At 33.4% G+C, this 22859-nt stretch overlaps 1 protein-coding gene across 4 annotated transcripts in view; it reads left to right on the top strand.

Annotated features, from left to right (window-relative positions):
- The window catches only part of LOC128894515 (BAI1-associated protein 3), a 187712-nt gene that overhangs the window by 79905 nt on the left and 84948 nt on the right, over positions 1 to 22859 (top strand). For all 4 annotated transcript variants that reach the window (XM_054156293.1, XM_054156296.1, XM_054156294.1 and 1 more), the window contains 2 exons: positions 5960 to 6566; positions 15837 to 16087. In XM_054156293.1, the coding sequence (XP_054012268.1) occupies positions 6369 to 6566; positions 15837 to 16087 (449 nt within the window). In that variant the 5' untranslated portion in view covers positions 5960 to 6368. The remainder of the gene's footprint in view (positions 1 to 5959; positions 6567 to 15836; positions 16088 to 22859) is intronic.

Raw genomic sequence — 22859 nt, 5'->3', positions numbered from 1 at the left:
AATACTTATTTTATTGTATTCGTGTTTAAACTTTGTTATTCCATGAGTTATGTAAGCATTTTTCTTTTCTGAGAAAGACAAAATTTATTTATGACCACAAATCATCAATCTATTTTTCCTCAAAAGAAAGGTATCATTAGAATTATTATAAATTGTCTGATTAGTTACCTTATATTATTATAAATTTTATGTAACTTGTATCAGTAATCGCATAACTCTCTAATTGTTCAATAATGTTTCTTTTGACAATACATTTGTTTTATTATTCTTGTGAGCGTTATATAATACTTGAGATAGAGCATACAACTTCATTATCGAAATGTTTAATAAATAAGTGATTAAATTACAATTTTATCTTACAAGAAGAAAAAATCTCTCACATAAAAGGAAATGTATACATAATTATTGATTGGAAATAAATTGTTTTATTGCACCCTTTTCACCGAAAGAGTAATACTCTCCTTACTTATCGTCTGACCTCATACATATCTCGCTACTTAAAAACTGATTTTATAAATATCGTCTCACAATTTTAAATAGAATTTGTAAAATCATAAACATTACATTAAAAAAAGAAACATCAGAGATTTTTAACACAATATTTATTCAGTTAAAAATTATATAAAGCATTTGTTTACTTTCCCTCATATAAATAACAAATCTTCATTGACATTTATTTACTTTTATGGAGAATGATTTAAATTCAACCCCAATTACAAAATATGATTATTTGACCTATTAATTTATACTGATTTTTCTTTATATATCGTACTTTAAAAGCATCTAGCATTTCGTTAGAATAATTAATTTTGATCTCAATTATGTTTACCTTTCATAGTATCGAAGATAACTGGAGCCAGAGTCGAAACGTCTAGATGAAGGTATAATACTCTTGCTTGCGCGAGACTTGAAGAAGATTACCTTGGATTTGTGAAAATACTATACTTGCACATGATATTTCTCGCTTTTCCTTCCTATGATTCTAGCTTGTAAATATTATACACTGAAAAATGAAATGCGAATGAAGTGGTATTCTGTTTCAATAGTTGAAAACAAGCAGAGATCTTGTTTCGCAGATTTCAAACAACGGTTGAGCTTTTCATTTTGCGATCGGTCCGTATTCAGTCAATTTTCAGTTTCCAACCTGAATTGACGCGGAGAGCTCTAAAATGTTGCGCGGAACACGTAGCCTATATTATTTTAAAAATTTGTTTATCAAAGCACGACGTGGATGTGGAAATATGCCAGTAAATGCAAACAATTCCTGTTCCTGTTTCGATGAATCCATGGCCCGGTTGCACGTTTCATTTTAGAACATTTCAAAGCGACCTGTTTGTCGGCTTCGATTAGAATAATTGACGTTGAAACGTTACGCGTAAATTTGCATTTATGCTTCACATGTGTTTACCTGCGTTTGCTTTCGCGTAAAATCCTTCGATATTCCGTAACATGGCGTAACAGCATAAAAATGAAACAGAAAAGAAACTACTTGTTGCATTATGGAGATGAAGTATTGAAACAACTGCGTTTCCATAGGAAGTTAAGGGATTACATTTTTTCTCGGTTAAAAAGTAGATTTTTTTGTTTTTTAATATTCTTGATACTTAAGATCTTTAAAACGTGTCTGACATTTTTTATATTTTTACTTTTTAATGAGACGATCATGCTTCGTAACCTACCAAACTATTTGCAACTATTTTTAATATTTTTATAAAATGCAATGGTCACAATTCTTCTGCAGAAAATAAATAGATACGGATTTTTTCCAATAAATATGAAATATAATTTGTATCTCACAATATGTTTACAAATATATCTCTCTAAATTCGAAATGTGTCGAGAAATTCTTTTACAGACTACTCATAATCCTGGAATCATATTTGCTATTTAAATACCACACATTCACATGACTGAATATAGTTTCTCTTAATAGCAACATTTTTAAATGAAAGTCGGATGATGTATTCATCGAAAAACGAGTAAAGAACTGCATAAACTTAAAATGATTACTGGGTTGCGAAAATGTATGCATTCATAGCAACTGGAAATATAAAAAAATGTACGAAAATGTACACAAATTCAACAGTATATAAAATGTATCAACGACAAAATAAACGTTATATTATTTTGAATATATGAGACTCTTCCATTTAAATTTAATTTTTTTTTTATTAATATTTATAGAAGTTGTACAAATATCTGCAATCTAATGATTACACTTATTGAATTTTTAAAGACTGATAAGGATAGAAAGGCTCAACTATCCGTTTAGTTTGAATGGAAGACGAGCCAATAAAATGACCACAAATTTTGCGCGAGCTACATTGGAGAATATGATTAGCAAACCTCTAACTGTACATGTGTCGACGTCCAGATCAATAAATTCTTGCAGTTATTGCGAAACTGCATTGTTCTATGGTGCAGTTGATTAAACGTATTTCACACAGAACTGACTGAAAATCGGACTTCGGAAAACGTACATTGAAATACCTAATAATAATTTTATTTATCAGAATGTATTTAGTTCTTATAAAAAATAATTATTTCTTTTTAATTGTCCAGCACCTTCCGTTTTTTTGAATAAATAAAAAACATTCCTCATATGTTTTAAGTTATTTGAGTTTCAATGGCTGTAATTGAGTTAATAATTGACATTGTATAAGTGAATTTTGTTTAATAATTCTAGTGTTAACATTCGTTTAAATATAAAGTAACACGGTTGAAATAATGAGCTGAAGTTATCTGTTCAAAATAAATATGGATTGTACGTGGTACAATGACAATTTAAATCATAAATCTGAATAAAATACTTCATTTAAATACTACAATCCAATAATTCTTTCGTGTTTTTACAGTACTTGATTATGTCAAAAGGAAAATTAATTTACTGTTGTTGTTACTGGTATTTATTGAACTTTCCAGAACATTCACAAAAAAGCGATTTTTCTTTGTACAAAACTAAACATATCTTACAAAAATTCATTATTAATAATTACATTAAAATACTCGTATATCTTTATTACCACATTCAAGTAAAAGTTCTAATTATATTTATTTATAAATTATAGCAATAATTACTAGGCAATTCGAATGAACATGACGAAGTCTCTATCTCACCAATTTACACCTACTTCAACGACAACACTAACATTGACGATGCCCATTAAAACGACTAATCACTCAATCGTAGCAACGATAATTTTGCCTAATTTCGATCAATGGTCACTCGACCGTCATCGTGGCAACATGTTTCGCCAAACCGCAGAGGAACTGCTGACATCAGCTTCATTTTCCTAATCCTGCGACCCATCCGGCCATCTTCAACCCCCTGAAGGGAAAACGCCTTCAAGGGTTTCGCTGTCGATTCGATTGAAGGTTACAACGCAACGGATAGCTCCCACTCGTGGAAGCTTCCGAAAGCTCGGCTTAACCACCCTCGAATACTCAACCCCTACGTCTGTCCGCAACAGAGTTAGGTCATCCTGCTCTGCGTCGACACCTCCATCGTTTTTCACGCAAGAGTGGACGCTGAAACGTTCCGCGAATTTCTATTCGCAACACCAGGCTGACAGGATCTTATGTAAGACGATACAGGACACAATCGATACTTGTTCGAACGGTGTCGGGCTGGAAAAGGTGGCTGTTTTCAAAAGGGGAGCTGAAGATTGGGGGAGCCTGTGCGTTGGAAAGCATTCCCTGAAGATTTTTTACGGGTATTAAAGAGATTCTTTTTTGGATTATTAGAAAGCTCTCCATTTCGTATAAATAGTATATTTTCGTTTTCTTCTTATATTTAAGTAGATTATAAGGTGAGGATTAAAATGAGATAGATAGAAAAATAGTCTCACTCTAATATCTTGTCTTTCACTCTGTTTCTATAAAATATTAACAATGTTTCTGTACTTATATTTGGTTTTCATTTTTAGTATGATCAATAAAATCATTAAGTAAAAGCAAACAAGTATGAAAGAATTGGAAAACTAGTTCAAGAGATCGAAGGAGGCTACCCCTTCGAGTGTGTCATTAAAATACCATGCAAATTGTAACAATAGTGAATAACACCCGTCAATTTTAATAAATAAGAATTAGAGAAGTGATGGCTACGCGAGGATTTTATATTAAAAACAGTGAATAATACTGAGAAAACAACGATGCCTCCAATATTTATCAATTTAATGATTTAGTCCATGATTCAAAGCACCACACGAAACAGCTTCCCAAAAAATACTTGTAATCTCCATCTTTCATAGCTGAAAAGTTACATGACCAATAAGTATAAAAGGATCAATAATTTCTTTACTACTAATAATTTTCAATCAACGTTTCGATTATAAAAACTTATTTATCCTCTCTGTGGTCAATGCTTTTAATAATTAAAATTCAGATTCAATTAAAAACTACCTCTTCACCAAACAAATAAATAAATAAATATATACTTATATAAAATGTATATATTTAAATAAATATCGTTGAAAAAGGTGAGAGTTATTCGCAACTATAAAAAAAAGAAAAAAGAAAAATTGAATGAGAGGATTTCTCCACCTTCTAAGGGTCTGAACAGCAGTGCCTGGTGCTTCGTGTAAAAGGCCTCTCTATATTCCGATGGTGAAAGAAAAAATCATTTTGCTATCCCCAATATTTCCCGAGAAAATACTCTGTAACACTCGAGAGAGAATGCCCTGGAAGCAGACACCTATCTTGAAAAAATATAGGAAGGATGTCCAAAGGGGACAGTCTTTGGGTATGGTCCTTGTGGATAAGGACTATCATTTGGGGATTCGTGGAACCTGCAAGATACGGTATACAAAAACTGCTGCGACAGAGATTTCTCAGATAAACACGGGAGGCGCGTAAAAAAGTTGCATAGGAGAACGTGAAAGCAAAATAAAATTACTATCGAGCCTTGTGGCTTGGAAAAATAAATAAAAAATGTAGGTGATCGGTATGAACATTATTATTTAAAATAATGTGCGTTTCAACTTCTGATTTGGGTTTCTTTGGTATATAGGATAATTATGTGGAATAGTCATGCAAAGATGACATTCAACAGGCAAGAATAAAGGCCTGATTAGGAAAAATTCAACGTTTGTTTACTGGCATTTTTATATTTATCGATTCTTGTAGTCGATACTAATAAGTTAGAAAATTGTCGAAACTATTAGATAAGAGTGTATGGCTAATAGTGTTGATAACGAAACAATATTTTTACTCGCAAAATAAGATATGCATAGACATGTTCATAAAATCAAATAAGCTTGGTTTTCATAAATTATGGATTTGTTAACTATATCGAACATGTACAAATTTCAACTTATGCTGTACAGTATTCATACGTAACATATATATACGAAATAAGTTAAGTACAGTATTGTAAATTATCTTGTGGTATAAAAAAGCAGCAGTACAGTAATTCTACACGAAAAAAGTTAGTCGAGAGTATAGAGTAGAATTTTTATTTTCAATGGCTTTAACGCCAGACAGGCTCGACTCGATAGCACACGTGGCCCGAAAATGTCCAGAATAAATTTTCTCGAAAATAGAATACCGTATGACAAAAATTCATTCTATAGTACATTTTTAATTTATTTTTTCACGTAGAATAACAATATCGCCACTTATACCGCTAGATATGTTACAAATACTAATTCTGCACATTTATTGTATTACGTAAGTCTACTGTTTAGTACAAAGTAATCGCTTAAAAATGCAATTCAACTGATAAATTCGTAACAACCAAAGACCAACCCTACCACTGACTTCCACCCTCATTTTACCATCAGCAACTCAATTTCATCGTGAACAAAATGCCCGCACCATCGGTTACACCCCGCGAATGACACAAAAGAAAAACTTTTCCATGATGCTTTTCAAAAAAAAGTTCATCGACTCCTGCTCCTGGCGAGCATCCATGAAGTCAATCCACAATTTTTCCCGCTAACAAAAATTGTTTTTCTTGCAGACGATGCCGATACAACACGGAAGCGTTTCCCGTCGCTCCTGGAACGAAACGGCTTAAGGGGACAGCCGACGGACGATGACTTAAGTTCCACGAGGGACCGCAACGATCGGCCAGGAAGAAAGTAACAAAATTGCAAATGGCTCTGGGGCAGAATCGATACCGTGACGCAAAGAACCGTGAAAGTTCTCGAGGTCGAGGTGCTTTCCTTCCCGTATCAACGAGCCAATCCGCCGCGTTACTTCGAGATCGATGTGTGTAAATTTCATGCGAACCCGTCAGCCACGCTAGAGGTTCCCAAAGAAAGACAACGCGCGACTTGAAAAACGATGACCATTGCTTCGAATCGCGCACGCCATATCGAAGTCTAGATCGCGGCCAGGTGTCAGCAACCAGGTGAAAAGGGACGAAAATGAGTTTCTTTAATTCGCTGCAACAGTACGTGAGCGACAGCGTCGCCAGCCTGAGCCTGAGCCCTAAAAGGTTCTCGTTCAGCAGGGAAGACTCCGGAGCCAGCACTACCGGAAGGAGTGGCTCTACCGGAAGCGTAACCGGGACGACCAACGCGAACTCCAACGCGCAACAATCGACTCCTCATGGTTATCCCAAGGTGAGTTCTCTTTTTCATGAACAGATGTTTCCATTTGTATGAATTTTTATTGTATGGGAGGCGAGACCTTTGAGTTGCAGGGAATCGCACTGTGCGCCCTAGGAATTTTAAAATTTTATTTTCTGGAGCCTCGTATGGAAATATATTATTTATTTTCGACTAATTTTGTCGCGCATAATGGAATTCTGCGCCTGCTTGTACTATTCAATATTTTAGAATTCTATATTCAATTTGTTTTTCTGTTTCTGTGGTTCTTTTTTGACGTGAAGAAATGCGTGGGAGATGTATTGCACGTCTTATATTAAATAGTACTTCTAGCCTGTAAAAGTATTATATGAAACGAGTTAAATACAGATTTGCGTAGCAGTCAATAGTACAAGTGGCGATATAGTCAGCCTGTTTAAAATAATTAATCGAAATTAATAAGATGTATTAGTCATCCAGTGCTAAATGACATTTCTACGTAGTAACAGGAATATAAAAAACAAGTTAAATACAGAATTTTAAAGTATTCAGTAGTATAAATGGCGCTGTAGTATTTCTGAATCCTATTGCACGTATCTATGAGAAGGATCTATACTCTCCATTATCTCCACATGTGACCTTGTTGGAAAAAGACATACTTCCACCATTGCAACCTTAAATAAGTGTATGTTTATACAACTGACAAAAATTGAACAAATGATCTCATGATTTGCTTTGTAAATTATTCAAATGCATCGAGGACCATCTCGACACGCCTCTCAATTAGACGTGCATTCACTTCTAAGAAACTTTCACGTGCAATTTCGAGAACGCGTTGGTTCTCGACGGAAATTTACAAAGGAAGCAAATTACAGTTGGACCTCTGTACTTGGAACCTCGTTAGGTCGGAAGCCTCTGTGCGAGTCGAAGCTTTATTCATTTCCCTTTGTCAATCCTCGGTAACTGAAGAAGTAAACAACACTTGACTCGAAGCTGTGCGTAAATTGACTTGGTCCCTGCAAATCGAACTTATATAAATTGAAGACCAATCAACTCGGATTGTATTTCAAGGGAATATTATGACTCCTCGTCTATGTGCATCCAGACATTTTCAAGTAGATTAATATTATTTATGGAACTGGAAATAATACTTGACGAAGAAAAGAATATATCGTTAGTAGCAACTGATTTATAATATTTACATAAATTAAATATCAGCAGAATGTAGTTAATTCAAATAAATGATTTCATTCATTGGAATTTAGTCAAATGACATTAAAGTTTTCAATGACGTTTAAAATATGTCAAGAATCTATTTGACTTTAAACATTAACAAAAATTGCCATTATTATTTTTATGGACTTGAAGATGACCCAATATGTGGTCCCAACGTCATCAATAAATTTGCTTGCAGTATAGACTGATGTGAAACAAATACTATAAAATCATAAAATAATTTTTTGGAAAAAAATTTAACCGACTTCGAAAAAGGTGCAGTGAAAAGTATGAAATAATTTCTATTTGAACTCCATTATTATTCACCATCGTTTGATGAATTTGGTTAAATTATTAAATATATCATATTAAATCTAATGCAACTTTTTCGGAGGCGGCGCAAAATTTAAAATTAAGTATATTCAAAATTGGCAAACTTGGTTTAACTTTCTGTCGGAGAAACAAAAAATATGGTCTTTAATTATTGCTATCATTACATCCATTTTAGATATCATATTCATTAACACTATTCAATATCGCCGCCCCCACCAAATACTATCCCAAACTTATTCATACAGTATTTCCATGGGGAGAGTTTATACATTAGCAAATCTACTCAAACTATATTTCCGTGTACATACTATATACATTTACTATTAATTGCACGTAGACAATAAACATGTATACATTGACAGCATTCAATATCATCGCCTCTACCAAAAGCTAACCCAACCCGGATTTAAAAATTTTTTACATCTGCGCCGCCACCGAAAAAGTTGCAATGCATTTAATATGATGTATTTAATAATTTAACCAAATTCATCAAACGATGGTGAATAATAATGGAGTTCAAATAGAAATTATTTCATACTTTTCACTGCATTTTCCCATACTTTTAAGCAATTATATCTAGAGCTAGTACATATTCATATAAATTGACTAGAAATTATTTCATACTTTTCACTGCACCTTTTTCGAAGTCGATTAAATTTGTTTCCAAAAAATTATTTTATTTCACTCTTTTTAGTGGCAATCTCTAACCAATAGGTTCCATGCAATAACAATAGTTATGAGCTATATACAGGATGACCCAAAAACGTTGGAAGTCCTTGAAAGTGGTGGTTCCGGGGCGGGTGGGGTGGTGATTTGAAACAATTTTTCTTTAGCGAAAATGGTGTTCGAGGCTTCGTTAAGGGGATATTCCAGAAACAGAAACTCACGACCAATCAGAGCGCGAGTATGCTGGAGGAGCGCCTGCGAAGCCTACGCTACCGCAGGCGTCCACAGTATACTCGCGTTCTGATTGGTCGGGGGTTTCTGTCAATATCTCCTTAACGAAGTCTCGAACAACATTTTCGCTCTGCAAAAATTGTTTCAAATCACCCCCCGAAACACCACATTCAAGGACATCCAACAATTTTTGGGATACCATGTATAGTTGCAAATGAGATTATTAGGAATGCTGGTAGGTTATACAAATATGGAATTAATCGGGATCGGAATCGGAATTAATTAATGAACCAAGAAAAAAAATAGGAATTTTGCAAAAATAATAGTTATAAACAATATGAAAAATTCATAAATTGTTGAAAATGTGATCATCGCGAAAACCTGTACGGCAGCAAAATGTAAGGGATTTTATTGATTTCAGGCCAAACATACGTGAAATAGTACGCTTTTTGCGATAAAAAGTGATATAAAGTGGTAAAAAACAAAATAAGGACAAATGTTTGTTTTGGGACCAAATGGCAAATGCTCTTCTAGATGCAAGAAGTTTCAATCTGATTGGTCCATCCGTCTCGGAGTAAGAAGCAAGACAAAATTTTTCTGTTTTTTAAAAAAACGGGTAAAAAATGACAAATCACAAAATGTTTATTTTACGCGACCAACTGGAAGAAATATATTCGACAAGATGCAAGAGCTTTCACTTCGATTCAGCAAGCCATCTCGGCGTAATCGGCAACCATACCTAAAAATCACGGTTTTTTGTTAAAAAAAAATGGGTAAAAAATGATAAATCGCAAAATATCTTGATAGCAGGATCACCGGGGGAATATGCTCTACCAGATACAATAGGTTTCATTCTGATTGGTCAAGCCATCTCGGTGTAATCGGTGAACAGACATTTAAAAAAAAAAAAGAAAAAAATCATGTCGAATTGAGTAACCTCTTCCTTTTCGAAGTCGGTTAAAAAGTAAACCAATACTAGATAGTGAACAAAATTAATAACGTAACTAAACAAAGCAAAACGATGGAAAAAATATGACAAGACCTATTCAGTAGTTCAACTTAAAAAGTCCAAGAAAATCAAGATAAAGGAACCTATTAACCATGACGTTAATAAATGTACAGTATGCCATTGTAATCATTAGTCATTGCTAACTGTCGCTTGCGCGATGGTAAAACGACTTCAAACGTAGAATCAATCAAAAATGTTCTGAATCTTTCATCTTTGAAATATCTAAAAAATAATTCATACTTGCATACTACAGTTAAACCTTCAAAAGTCGAATCGAAATTTCTAAATGTTGAAATAGTTTTCGTTTTTTTTTCATCTTCGATGCGTTCTATATTTATGACTGAAAAATACTCGTACAATTTTGATAAAAATAAAAGGAATTCCATCGTCACGGGAACCTATGGCATTGAAAGAAAAATGTTAGTGTAGGGTCATGATAGAGGACGTGTGAAGAAGGAAGATAAAAAGAAAGGGTCCATGTTCTTTTCCTGAATTTGCTGGAAAACTCGTCATTAAGGTTATCCATTAAGCTCTTAAGTAGAGAAACACTTTGTGTCAAAAGAGTGATGTATGTGAAAGGATCGACGATTAGGTGCGGGACGTTGGGACGCATTAATGGAAAAGCTCTAGTCGAGCATGTGAAAAATACTTCATATTGTTCAGATAGAAGAACAAAGTGTAATTCACTACAGTTAATATACAGTTCATATATTTGTGTACTCAATTTTTTTTTTATAGAGAATAAATATGTTTTAAAAAAGACTTTGCACAGAAGGCCATATTGTTTGTGATGAAATATGCTCCAAATATTTCAAAACTCGTGTTGAAAGTAAATAAAATATTTTTATAAAGGGAAAGGTTGCACTAAATCGTAGGAAATTCTTTTTTCGAAAAGCCAAGTAAACCAGTTTTTAATATTTACGCATTTGACCTCTACTAAATATTGGCAAGAACGCTGTGGCAGCACCCAACGACAATGTCTTGCATGAACACGACGTATTACCAACGCTGAAAAATATAGAATTTATATTTAAAAATAGTTGGATGTTTTTATAAGGTTACAAGTACAAGTAATAAATATATATGTATGTTTAATAGATATTTTCAGAGTTACTGATATTTGAATTTGCGTCGAAGCAAAAATTCGTGCAGAGGACTGGTAACAAAAATAGAGTTTTGTTTCTCTGGATCGTGTAAAAAAACTGAATACAAGAGGGAATTGAGTGTATTGTTTAAAAGACATGGACAATTTTTGAAATAAAGTTATTTACAGTACTGTAAATAACAACACATTTTACCTCGAAGTAATTTCCTTTTCAGCGCACAATAATGTCGTGACATTTTAATTTAGCATTTCATGTAAATCTTCGAGGATGATAATTCTGCGTTTAAAATAATTAAATGATATTGAGAATAAACGGTGTTCAGAATTTAATATTTAACGTTCTGAAATTCTTCGATATGTATAAAATTATACATTTACTCGCGTAATTGAAATGACAAGTTGATAATAATTCCAGAAAAAAACTTATTGTAATAAATGTACCTTCATAATATGATTGCATATATTTATAATTTGAAATGTACGTAATAATGATTTATGCATATAAATTATAAATACACAGTGTGGCAAATTGATTTTTATACCAATTTTTCTAATACATTTTATGATTAAAAGTCCGACCTAAATATTCTGCAATTTATTACAAATTATTATTTGTTTATTTGCAAGCGATGAATGAAAGTTTAAATAAACAAATAAATACATTTTTCATTACGTAAACTGTAATACTATCGTAGCACAGTTTATGTGAAATATTTATTATTTCACATATTTAAATAATTTTATTAAATAAACTACTTAATCTTTCAAATAACTTCACTCTTTTAAATTTGTATTATTACAAATAAATCAATATTTCCGTATTTTCATATGACACTGCGAGAAATCAAACTGTAAAATATTATTTAAAGAGATATTTTGTTATTTAAAGTTGTTTAAGAACTTTCAAGATGATAAAGCTTTATTTAAAGATCGTTTAAGAATATTTCTAATTTTATATCAAATAAAATTTGCTCATGTTTATTGCCCAACAATGAATAAAACGATACTGAAATTTGTTTAAGAAGATCACGCCTAACGAACAACAAAATTTTTAAAAATAAGCGCGTTCATAAATCTACATATACATAATACCTTTCCATCGGTGCAATATATGAAATACGTTGACAAAGTTTGACATATCAATTTAGAGATACCCTGTATTTTAGAAAGCAAGGTAGTACGTGCTCTGACACATAGCCTCGTATCACGTCGATCGTAAATGGAGAGAGGAATGCAGACCACTAAATCGCAGAAATGCAATTTATTTATCTCCAGTGATTCGAGAACTTTTAGAAAAAAGAACCATATAACATAGTCGAAGAACGCAGTATTTTCCTCCAACACCGGAAAAAATTATCTATTATCTTGGAAATGAAAGGAAATCGTATAAATTACTGCATTCAATAATAAGCATCCAATAAGTTATATTTTAATGGCTTATCTGTTTATGCAGAAACGATATACAGTGAGTAACTTTAATATTCGGACACTATGAGATTTTTACTTTATTACATCATAACTTCGTTTCTAATAAAACAAATAAAAAACATAATCAAGTATTATATTAACGTATATGTTTAATAAACAATAGTATAAGTTTTATTTACATAACTTACATAACTTACAATAGTTGTTAAATAATACGGTTTAAACAAAACATTGTCTGATTTTCGCGTTACTTTAATATTCGGACACTTGGTAGTGTAGCATCTTTTCTGAGTGTTTACGCAGTGTTACTTCGAGTTAGATAGAAGGAGTGTTTGTTTACAAACACAGTCGACTGTTCTAACGATACTAACAAGCCTTATTTTATCAGTTATTCTTCGATAATCGTTACGTGCACGTGTATAATGCCACGCAAAAGTAATATCACGTATAATATACGAAAACCTTTGATTTTTCTCAATGCAAAGGGGAAATCATGTAAACAAATTGCTACCATACTCAACATGAGTAAGAGTACAGTGGCAGGTATCATCAAACGGTTCAAATACGAGGATCGTATAGACTCTATACCCTAAAAGGGCCAACCAAAGAAGTTTGGTGCACACGATAAGAGGAAACTAATAAGAAAAATAAAGAAGGATCCTTCACTCAGTGCACCAAAATTAGACACAGAACTCTTAAACGAGACTGGGAAGAAGGTACATCCCCAAACAATCCGCAGAGCCTTAAAAGTGGTTACAATGGAAGAGTAGCTAGGAAGAAACCGTATATGAATGAACAGAATCGAAAGAAGAGATTAAATTTTGCTAAAGAAATTGTTTTGAAGGAAAAAACATGGTGGAACGATGTTATTTTTATCGACGAAAGTAAATTTAATATTTTTTTATCGGATGGACGAAGGATGGTGTGGCGTAAGAAAAATGAAGAATTTAAATTTAAAAATCTAAGCCCGTCTGTAAAGCATGGAGGCGGCAGTGTGCTTGTCTGGAGCTGTATATCCACATTTGGGCTGGACTAATTAGTTTTTATTGGCAATATTATGGACAAAAATGTGTATTTGAACATATTAAAAAATAATTTACACAAAAGTGCTACACAAATGGGAATTTTAAACACATTTAAGTTTTACCAGGACAATGACCCGAAACATAAAGCACGGATCGTGCAAGAATATTTACTGTATAATTGTCAAAAAGTTTTACAACCACCACCACCACCTCACCATCACCTGACTTCAATCCTATCGAAAATGTGTGGAATGAACTAGAACGACGTATCAGGACAACAACAATATCTTCAAAAGAAATGTTGAAACTTCGGTTAAAAGAAGAACGGGATAAAATAACTATTGAATATTTAAAAAAATCATTAGCAATATGCCACAACGCTTAAAAAAAGTGATACAACAGAATGGCTACCCAACAAGATATTAGAACACGTATTATTATGAAAATTAGACACAAAATAAATAGTTTCTAAAAGTGTCCGAATATTAAAGTAACGCGAAAATCAGACAATGTTTTGTTAAACCGTATTATTTAAAAACTACAGTAAGTTATGTAAATAAAACTTATACTATTGTTTACTAAACATATACGTTAATATAATACTTGAGTATACTACTGCTCTTATGTTACGTATATGCATGAGTTTTGTTGATTTTTTAATTGAATTACAATAGTAACTAAATGAAATCTATACATTTTCAAAGAAGCTAGAAACGTGTTATGTCATAAACTTCGGTATTCATTAATTTAGATGCAGGTTGTGCAGTTATACCAACATCCAAATGTTCATTGTATCATTTCGTAGTACTATCTAAACGTTATACCCAATATAATCGAGAACGCGTAATACGATTTGTTGAGAAGAGTGTGTCAATAAACACATCTGTTCGGTGAAAATGTAGTTAGTGAATGTATACATATATCGGTGACGTAGAAGGTCGGTGAAAATTGTTTTTGCTTCGCAAGGCGTTTCCAAGAATTTTCCTCGCAAACAATTTCCCGCAAAGCGATGATGATGTGGGGGGAAGGGATCAGAGTCAGGTAGGCCGATCTGTGCGGGAAGGAGACCGTTAGGTCATTGTTCGTTAGAACGTCGTAGCGTTAAGATTAATTTGTCGTGTTGTTTGTGAAATTGTCTAAGAAGTACATTATGAAGCCTTGGCTTCTTCTTTGCTTGTACGTATTGGAAGTGTTTTACTAATTTTCATTCCTAATACTAGTTTTGAGGTTTCGTTGTAATAATAAGAGTGTAGCATAGTTGATGGAGCACAATATTGCGAACCCAGTTTTAAATTCAGTAAAAGAATATTTGTACATTTATTCCGTTTTAAAGTATCTATTTTTAAATCAGATTTTATTTTCTCTCACGACTCGATAACTTAGGACAATCGGTGGATAAGGCAGAATGATTTGGTGGTAATATAGAGCACTCTGTAAATGAAACATAGTGCTTTGTTGGTAATGCAGGATACTCTATCGATAGATTAATTAGGACTCTACATAGTCTACTCTTACCGATAGAATGCACTATATCGTCAATAGAGTATTCTAGCTTATCAATGGATCACTCGATTATGTGAGTTGAAAATTTGGTACCATATCAACCAAGCTACACTATCACGTTTGGAAAGAGTTTTCACAATGGTTTATCTTCAGTATTCCAAACTCTATCACCCACTAGCCACCCATATAATTATACTCACACCTAACTAATTTACTTCAGACGGAGGCTACTAAATGTCTTCTAAATCCTTAACTTTTCTTGCCCAACTATTAATCGAGAGCCCTCAAAACTGTATATAACCATCTTCAGTATCCCAAACTCTATCACCCTCCAGAAGCTCTTCTAAACATAAAAAAATGTCTTCATAAGCAGTAACACTTGCTCCTACTACCCATCCGCCTAATTATACTTGCCCCCAACTAATTTACCCCTAACTCAAGCTACTAAAATTCCCCCTAAAACAGCTTTTACGATCATTCCTACCGATCGTGGGTGGTCACACTTCTTAAACAGGTGGTGAGATCCCGTTACATCGGCGGCGAGCGTAAATCTCTGCCAACGGAATGCAGAGGGAAAGCAAAGAATCGAAAGCTCCTGCGACACGCTGAACGCACGACCGTCCTTCTCTGTTTACCATCGCCGTCGCAGGATGCGGCTCGGGATCTTGAGAAACGCTCCCTCGAGTGTTTGAAGGGGGGTGGGGTACGAGGATTCGACTTAATCCTTTAAGATGGGAACTTGCTCGACAGATAATTAGTGCGATCTTGAGGGATTTGTTTGCTCTTTCTAGGTGGTACCTCCGCCGGGCACTGTCACCCCGTCTTCCCACGGTCGTTCGTTGTCGACGCGAAGAAAGACCCTCGAGTGCACTTCCGCCCAAGGATTGACGGTGCATCCTGCTACAGGAAGCGCGTCAGGCAGCACCTCGCCACGCAGAGTCGGTTCTTTTCGGAGGAGCACCGGTTCCTCGGACAGGCCACCTTTGATGTTCTGCCGAAGGAGACCATCCTGGCCTGAAGTTGACATACAAGCAACTTCCGGGTGAGTAAACGGTCATCCACTTTCGCAATCCTGGGATTTTCAAGTTTATTTAAAAATAAAAGTAATATTATTTCATTTGAAATAATAGATATTTAATGTAACGATTTTTTAAATTTAAATTTAATGGAAGAAATGATTTTTAAAATAATATGGACTATGAGGAATTTATTTTGAGAAATCTTTACGGAGGAAGAGGGCTGTTATTGTTTAGACAAATGTTTGTAGTAATCGAATGATCATTTACTATAGACAGATCAGTCCTTCTATCTTGCAAATATAATTGTAAAATAAATAATATTTCATTTGAAATAATGGTACTTTAAAACTACCCAGGTCTATAGTACCAGAGACCATAACTGTTATAATCAAAATAAAAGAAGTCATAGGATAATAATTATTTTATCGATTAATATATTTATGGTTACAAATAAGGATTCCACTGTTACGTCCCAGCTTATCTGTCACTCTTTCTTGGGATCTTCGTCTTCAATTAAAGAGCTAAAGCTCACCTTAACTGTATTCGCTAACGGGAAAGAGCAATTCGGGATTGCAATGATTGTTTTCAAGGTTTAGCATTTAAATATATAAATAAATATGTAGTGTTACAAAATAACGAGTTTATATTACAATCTCGGTTTTGGGAAATCAAGTATACAATTATGCAGGTACGTTACCGCTTGTCGGTCTTACAGTTTGGTTGTACCAGCTATCTGTCGTGGTCCCAGGGCTGTGCTGTTGCAAGGATCTGTTTGTCGGCAACTATCACTCGCGACACGGGTCTCTACTAATTAACAACGGATTTTCCTCGGCAACTACGCGGCGCGCGTACGATTACTCTATCCGTGACTACAATAATTTAGTATTTGACGACCAAAGTGCGACGCTGAGTGCGTGTTCGATTGACGATAAAGGTTCGATGTGATCTTAACCGATTATACGTCGGACTTTCGTAGGTAACGACAACGCGTGAAGTTAACCTGTCCGCGACTACAAGATTTCGGTAATCACCACGATGAGAACGTACTGACAGCGGAATAAAAAAGAGCCGTCGTGGGGCGTGTCCACGGGTTTATATACTAGCTGATCCTCGCATGGCACGAGCCGCGTTCGAGAACCTTCGTTTTTGCATCCGTTGAAATCGGGAGGGGTCCCAAGTTCAGCGGATGTGCTGGCGTTGAGTGCTGACGCCTATTTCGCTGATTCGCAGATCCCATGATTCGGTTCCCGAGAAACAGTTTCCGAATCGTACGTCAAGCGCATTCCTAAAAGCATCTGATTTAACTATTCGCAATGCGAGGTCGATGAAAAGGGACACCGGCAGGGCCGGATGTAACACCACGTAACCGAAAGATTTTTTTTCTCTGAATAACCATTATCAATGAAGGAAAATCGTGATTGCTCATCACTAGATACGGATTTGATACATAAAATATATATAATATATGTTGAATATACACTACAAATTAAAATAATAATATTGTTATTTAGTCTTACATAAGAGCACACACCTTCTAGTTATGATTAACATGTACTTATTACATTAGGTCATAACATAAATTTATGAAGGAAACTCTATTTCGGTATATTTATCGACGAGGAAAATTTATTTCAATTGATCATAACAATTATCAACGAAGTAAACTGAATTTAACCGTTGTTTATAAGTATCGATGAAGGAAATATTGTTTTAGTCCCATTCGACCAATTACATTTTACAATCGTATTAGATTGAAACGTATCTCACTATTTTCATGCTTCCATTTTGATAAGAATTACTGTAAATAAGAAATTCAAACGTAACCAGAAGATGGCAGTATAGCAGTATTTTATGTTTCAATGTAAACCCCTGAATAGAACCGTTCGAGTGGTCGCGGGGGAGTTTTTCTTGTCGGTGCACCGTTGAGATTTCTACTCGAAACGAGAGAGTTTCGAGAACCTGACCCAACCGTTGGGGAAGAAGCGATTCTCGCTTTTCAGGTGAATAAATATTGGTCGGGAAAGAAGTTTTCCAAGACCGTAGGCAACAATTAGATATTTATTTCGGGATATTATTTGTTCGTACTTATTTCAAAATTTTTAAACATATTTGCCTTATCTTATAGAGGCTAATTTATTTAAAAACACAAATACAACTCAATTATCAAATTACTGAGACCTTTTTGGTATTAAATTCGTGATAAGACTGCATATTTCATATATGTATATTAAACTTTGTCCAAATAATGAGTATGCTGCGGATGTTTATGCAAATTCCTATTTTTACAGATATATATAAACAGTTGAGTTTTACATGAAAGTATGATTTATCTTCTAATCAGTGTAACGTGTATTTTATTCTTCATTTTATATTTTCCTATATTTTCCTATATTTTCACTTATCATAAATGCATAAATATCTGTAGTCTATTAATGACGTTATTAATATTATATTAATACTATATTTTCACTTATCATAAATGCATAAACGTCTGGAGTCTATTAATGAGGTTATTCTTCTAATGGAAGGAAAAAGATTTTCATAAATATTTAGAATAATAGACATTAAAAAATGTGGAAACTATGACACATAGTCATCAGTAATTATCAACTTTATTCAAGTTATACATTTCATATCATCGACTAAAAGTTAATAGTAGGTTAGCAAACAAAAGACTAAAGTCTTTTCCGAAAAAAAGATTCAGACTAGGACCCAAACTAATCTAGGAAGAAATCAATGAAATAATTGATCCACATCGTATAAAATATAAACTACATATTATCAGTATAATGATTGATAAACACAAAATATAACAGCTTATAAATGAGTAATTACCCCCTAATTTCACTTTAACAATAACACATTAGTCTCGATTGACAAGAACTGTGAAACTAAATTATTTAAACCAAAATAATCCAATCACTAACTTATCATCAACTTATCATAAATAATTTCTCCCTTGTTTCGACCATTACTATCGATTCCCCGAATTAGCTGACGTGAAATAATTTCTTCTGGATTGAAAGCGTCAAAGGAACTTTTACCTCATTTAACGCGATAAAAGCACATCGTGTACCAAAGAAGCGCAATTGGTTTCGATGTGGCTCAATTAATCTTGAATAATGTTCGCTGGATGGCGAGTATCTTCCCATGCTAAACTGTACATTGATAGTTTAATCTGTTTGTCCCAAAGTTGCACTAAGCTTTCCAATTAACCACACTAATCCCGTTTGCCTAAGGTCACTTTAATTAACTCAAGCCAACGATGCAGTGATTTGATCACATTGCACAGGAATCTGAATCCAATGCTCGACGGGGAGGCATTTACAAATGTTTCCTTAATTAGTCTGGTTTTCCAAATTTTGAACCCAGAAACTGCAAAACAAATGTAAAGGATAATTATTCAAATTTGAACTTGTCAGACTTCTAGTGAATGTAATAGTAATTTAATCAAATTGAAAGTGTATCATATTTGACTGTTATAACCTCAGTTGTATCAAACTAAATTTATTTATAATAGAGCTTGAGTCCTCTGCAAAAAAAAAAAAATATAAATTATAGTCAAAGTGAAATCACAACTTATTCTTGGGGTATTCTATTATTTTATTCTTACATTAAATTACCACATAATGCTATTAAAAAAATTCATTAATGAGATTTATGATCCTCTATAACACAATGCATTATACTTATTGCTAATAAAAATACAAATACAAATATTATGAAACCAATTTTGTACACCTGAAGTTAATATTTTATCACCAAATACGATACGCTTCGTAATCATTATCGACGCTCTGAGCAAATTACCAGAATATTCACAAAAATTACGTAACGTTTGAATAATTATTCTCAAATAAATAACACACGTGTATTTTATAACCACCAATATTTTGCTCAAAGTCCGATACATGGGATAATAAGTGCATTTTTATGAATTTTTTTTCTCGCGTCGCGAAACTCATGAATATTTTATTTGCATATTCAAATTCGTCCACCGACGTGCTATTATTGGATCCACTCGAGCCTCAAATATTTTTCTATGAATTGCTTACGGACACGAATTTTCCGAGCTTGGATCGATACAGGGACGCTTCGGAATTAACGATTTCTAATAAACTGAATATCCGCCCAACCGTGACTGCAACTGCGTCAGATTTCGAAATTCGATGGCAAATATTTGTCCAGCGAATATTTTGATTGAATCCTGCAATATATACAAAAATAGAATGCTCCTCGGATTAAACTGGAAAGTTCGTTCTTCCTACCTCGTTGCAGAATTATTTAAACTTTTTTTAAATTCAACATTTAACTTTCTTTAAATTCAGTATTCATATTGCTCTTTTTATTAATAATCGTATCATATTTTTAGTTACCTACTAAAATTTTTAATAATCTTTTTTATTGCCACTCACAGTCGTATGCAACATATTTTCAAAAATTCTTCAATAATAATCGAAATATAAATGTATTTTCGTGGCAGTGGAATATTGCATGAAATCAGATGCATTTCCCAAAGCTCTCTGACTATTTCAATGTCAACCATATCAAGTATAATAAATTAAACATTTTTATATTGAAAGAGCAGGACATAGAGAAATTTCTAATTTGATCAAAAACAGTTTAATATTGTCCGTGATATTTTAAATATGATACGATGTTTAATAGTGTTACTTAAACGGATTAACTTATACCCTCTTAAAAATGTACTCGAGGAACTCGGTCAAACCCAAGCGTGAGTCTTTTCAAAATAATCTAAATCTGTCGCCACTATGGAGTGAAGAGAAACGTGTTCAAAGTTTTCCAGTTTACGTACTAAATTTCACGATACCACGGGAGCTTTAAGTTTCCTTTCAACATAAAGTCTCCGTATCCTTCATAACTCTAAGAGGCTCTGTTTAGCCTTATAAGAGCATCCATTTCGAAAATAACATTGGTCTGTAGCGTGCTGGGAAGTAGGAGGCTGAGAAAAATTAACTTACCGCGACTACAGCTTCTTTCACGTGAGAAAGAACATTAAAGAGAATTTTTAATATCATTTTATGTACGTTATGATAGTTTTCAATCTGCTCCATTTAAATCTCTGCAGTTCCTCGACGCACGGAAAATTCGCGACGAAAATAAATAATTAAATTTAAAATATTTCTTTTTGAATAATGGTTTACATGTACATATAATAGTTTAATTAAGAAATAGCGTTGATGAAATTAATAATTCGCGTGTTAAAATCAAAGAAATTTGTCTCACTTTAATTGGGATACGTTGATCTTTTTATCATTAATTATAATAAAACAAGTACGTGAAATTTCTTAATTACGAAGCATAACTAGTCGATCGATCCGATAAGAGGAGGATGAGAATAAGTAGAGGGACGCTGCCACGAATCCAATTATCAGTTTCGATGATGAGTGGACAATACGCCCCGAGAAATTTTAATGAGGTTCGGGGAAGGAATCGAAGATCTTCTGATCGCTCGACTGGGCACGAAACGATCTATTTTAAATGCTACTTGAGCTCGGATTATCAAATCTCTTGGAAAGTGATGAATACATTATAAGAATAATTATTGAAATCGTCCGAATTTTTTGTTTATTGATTAAACAAGTTCGAGAGGCTCTAATAATAATCTTTGCACGAGATACGCTAATTATTTTAAATAATTATCAGGCTCGAGAGGCAAAAATCTTTGTTTTCACTATAAGAGTTGTTGAGACGACTATTAACAACGTTAATTGAATGATTAATATGAAGTAGCTGAAACTTCAGATTGCTCTATATAATTCTGCTCGAAGTAGGTATAATCCTCGCGTTTCAAGCTTACAGATGCTTGGTGTAATTCGATACGAATCGATCTTCATTGTGTGTATGTAAATTTAGGAGCTGATAGGTATTAGTTGCTTACGGAACGCTAATATCGAATCTGATAGCAGGAATCTGATCCCAATCTTAAATCCATTATTATCTCGGATCTCCATTTGTCAAAGATCCTTTAAAAATCCTTTTCAAACTAAATTTATAGCGTATTACGAATATGAAAATCATATGCAAAACATATCGAGAATATTGAATACATTTATGTGAAATAAAATACTAATATCAATATATTTATTTACAAAATATTTATCTACATTCATACATCATCGTTTGACCAGAACTAAATATAAATCATAAAATTTAAAACCTGGTAATGATGAGGAATATAATATTATCTTTTTTTTTTCATTATGCAATAAAATATTTAAATCAAATACTTTTAAAAAATTTTGCTGACTCTCGAGGGAATAAATTAATCCTTGTTACAATGGAAATAGCTTCAGGTATGGCGTTAAAAGAGTCGCGGTGAAAGTGATTAATCGGAGTGCTTTGTTAAAAATAGTCCAATCATTCCTCAAATATAAATAATGGAAAAGATAGCGTAACTTACGAGTCTTGCACACGCGAGCAGCGAATGAAATGCGAAGTAAATGCAAGATCTGTATCGCTTCGTCGTTTGACTTCTTCACTGGCGTAATTTTACCATAAGAATTGTTTCGAATGTAATTACATAAAAAATTTTATTGTAATATCAGTGTGTACAACAGTGATAACAAATATTTTTTAACTTTCAATAAATCTTTTTTAACAGACTTCGAAAAAGGAGGAAGTTACTCATTTCGACATGTATATTCTTTTTTTTTTTTATCGTTATTAGACTGTGGATAGTATGTATTTGTCACATTATGGTACATATGGCCAGCATATAGAAAATTAATTTAGATACCCATTAAGTAAATTGTCTACACATAGTATTAGGTT

Source organism: Hylaeus anthracinus, unplaced genomic scaffold (assembly GCF_026225885.1).
Source record: "Hylaeus anthracinus isolate JK02 unplaced genomic scaffold, UHH_iyHylAnth1.0_haploid 4, whole genome shotgun sequence".
Classification (NCBI taxonomy): domain Eukaryota; kingdom Metazoa; phylum Arthropoda; class Insecta; order Hymenoptera; family Colletidae; genus Hylaeus; species Hylaeus anthracinus.
Note: the sequence above shows the minus strand (reverse complement) of the source record. Positions and strands in the feature narration are given on the sequence as shown.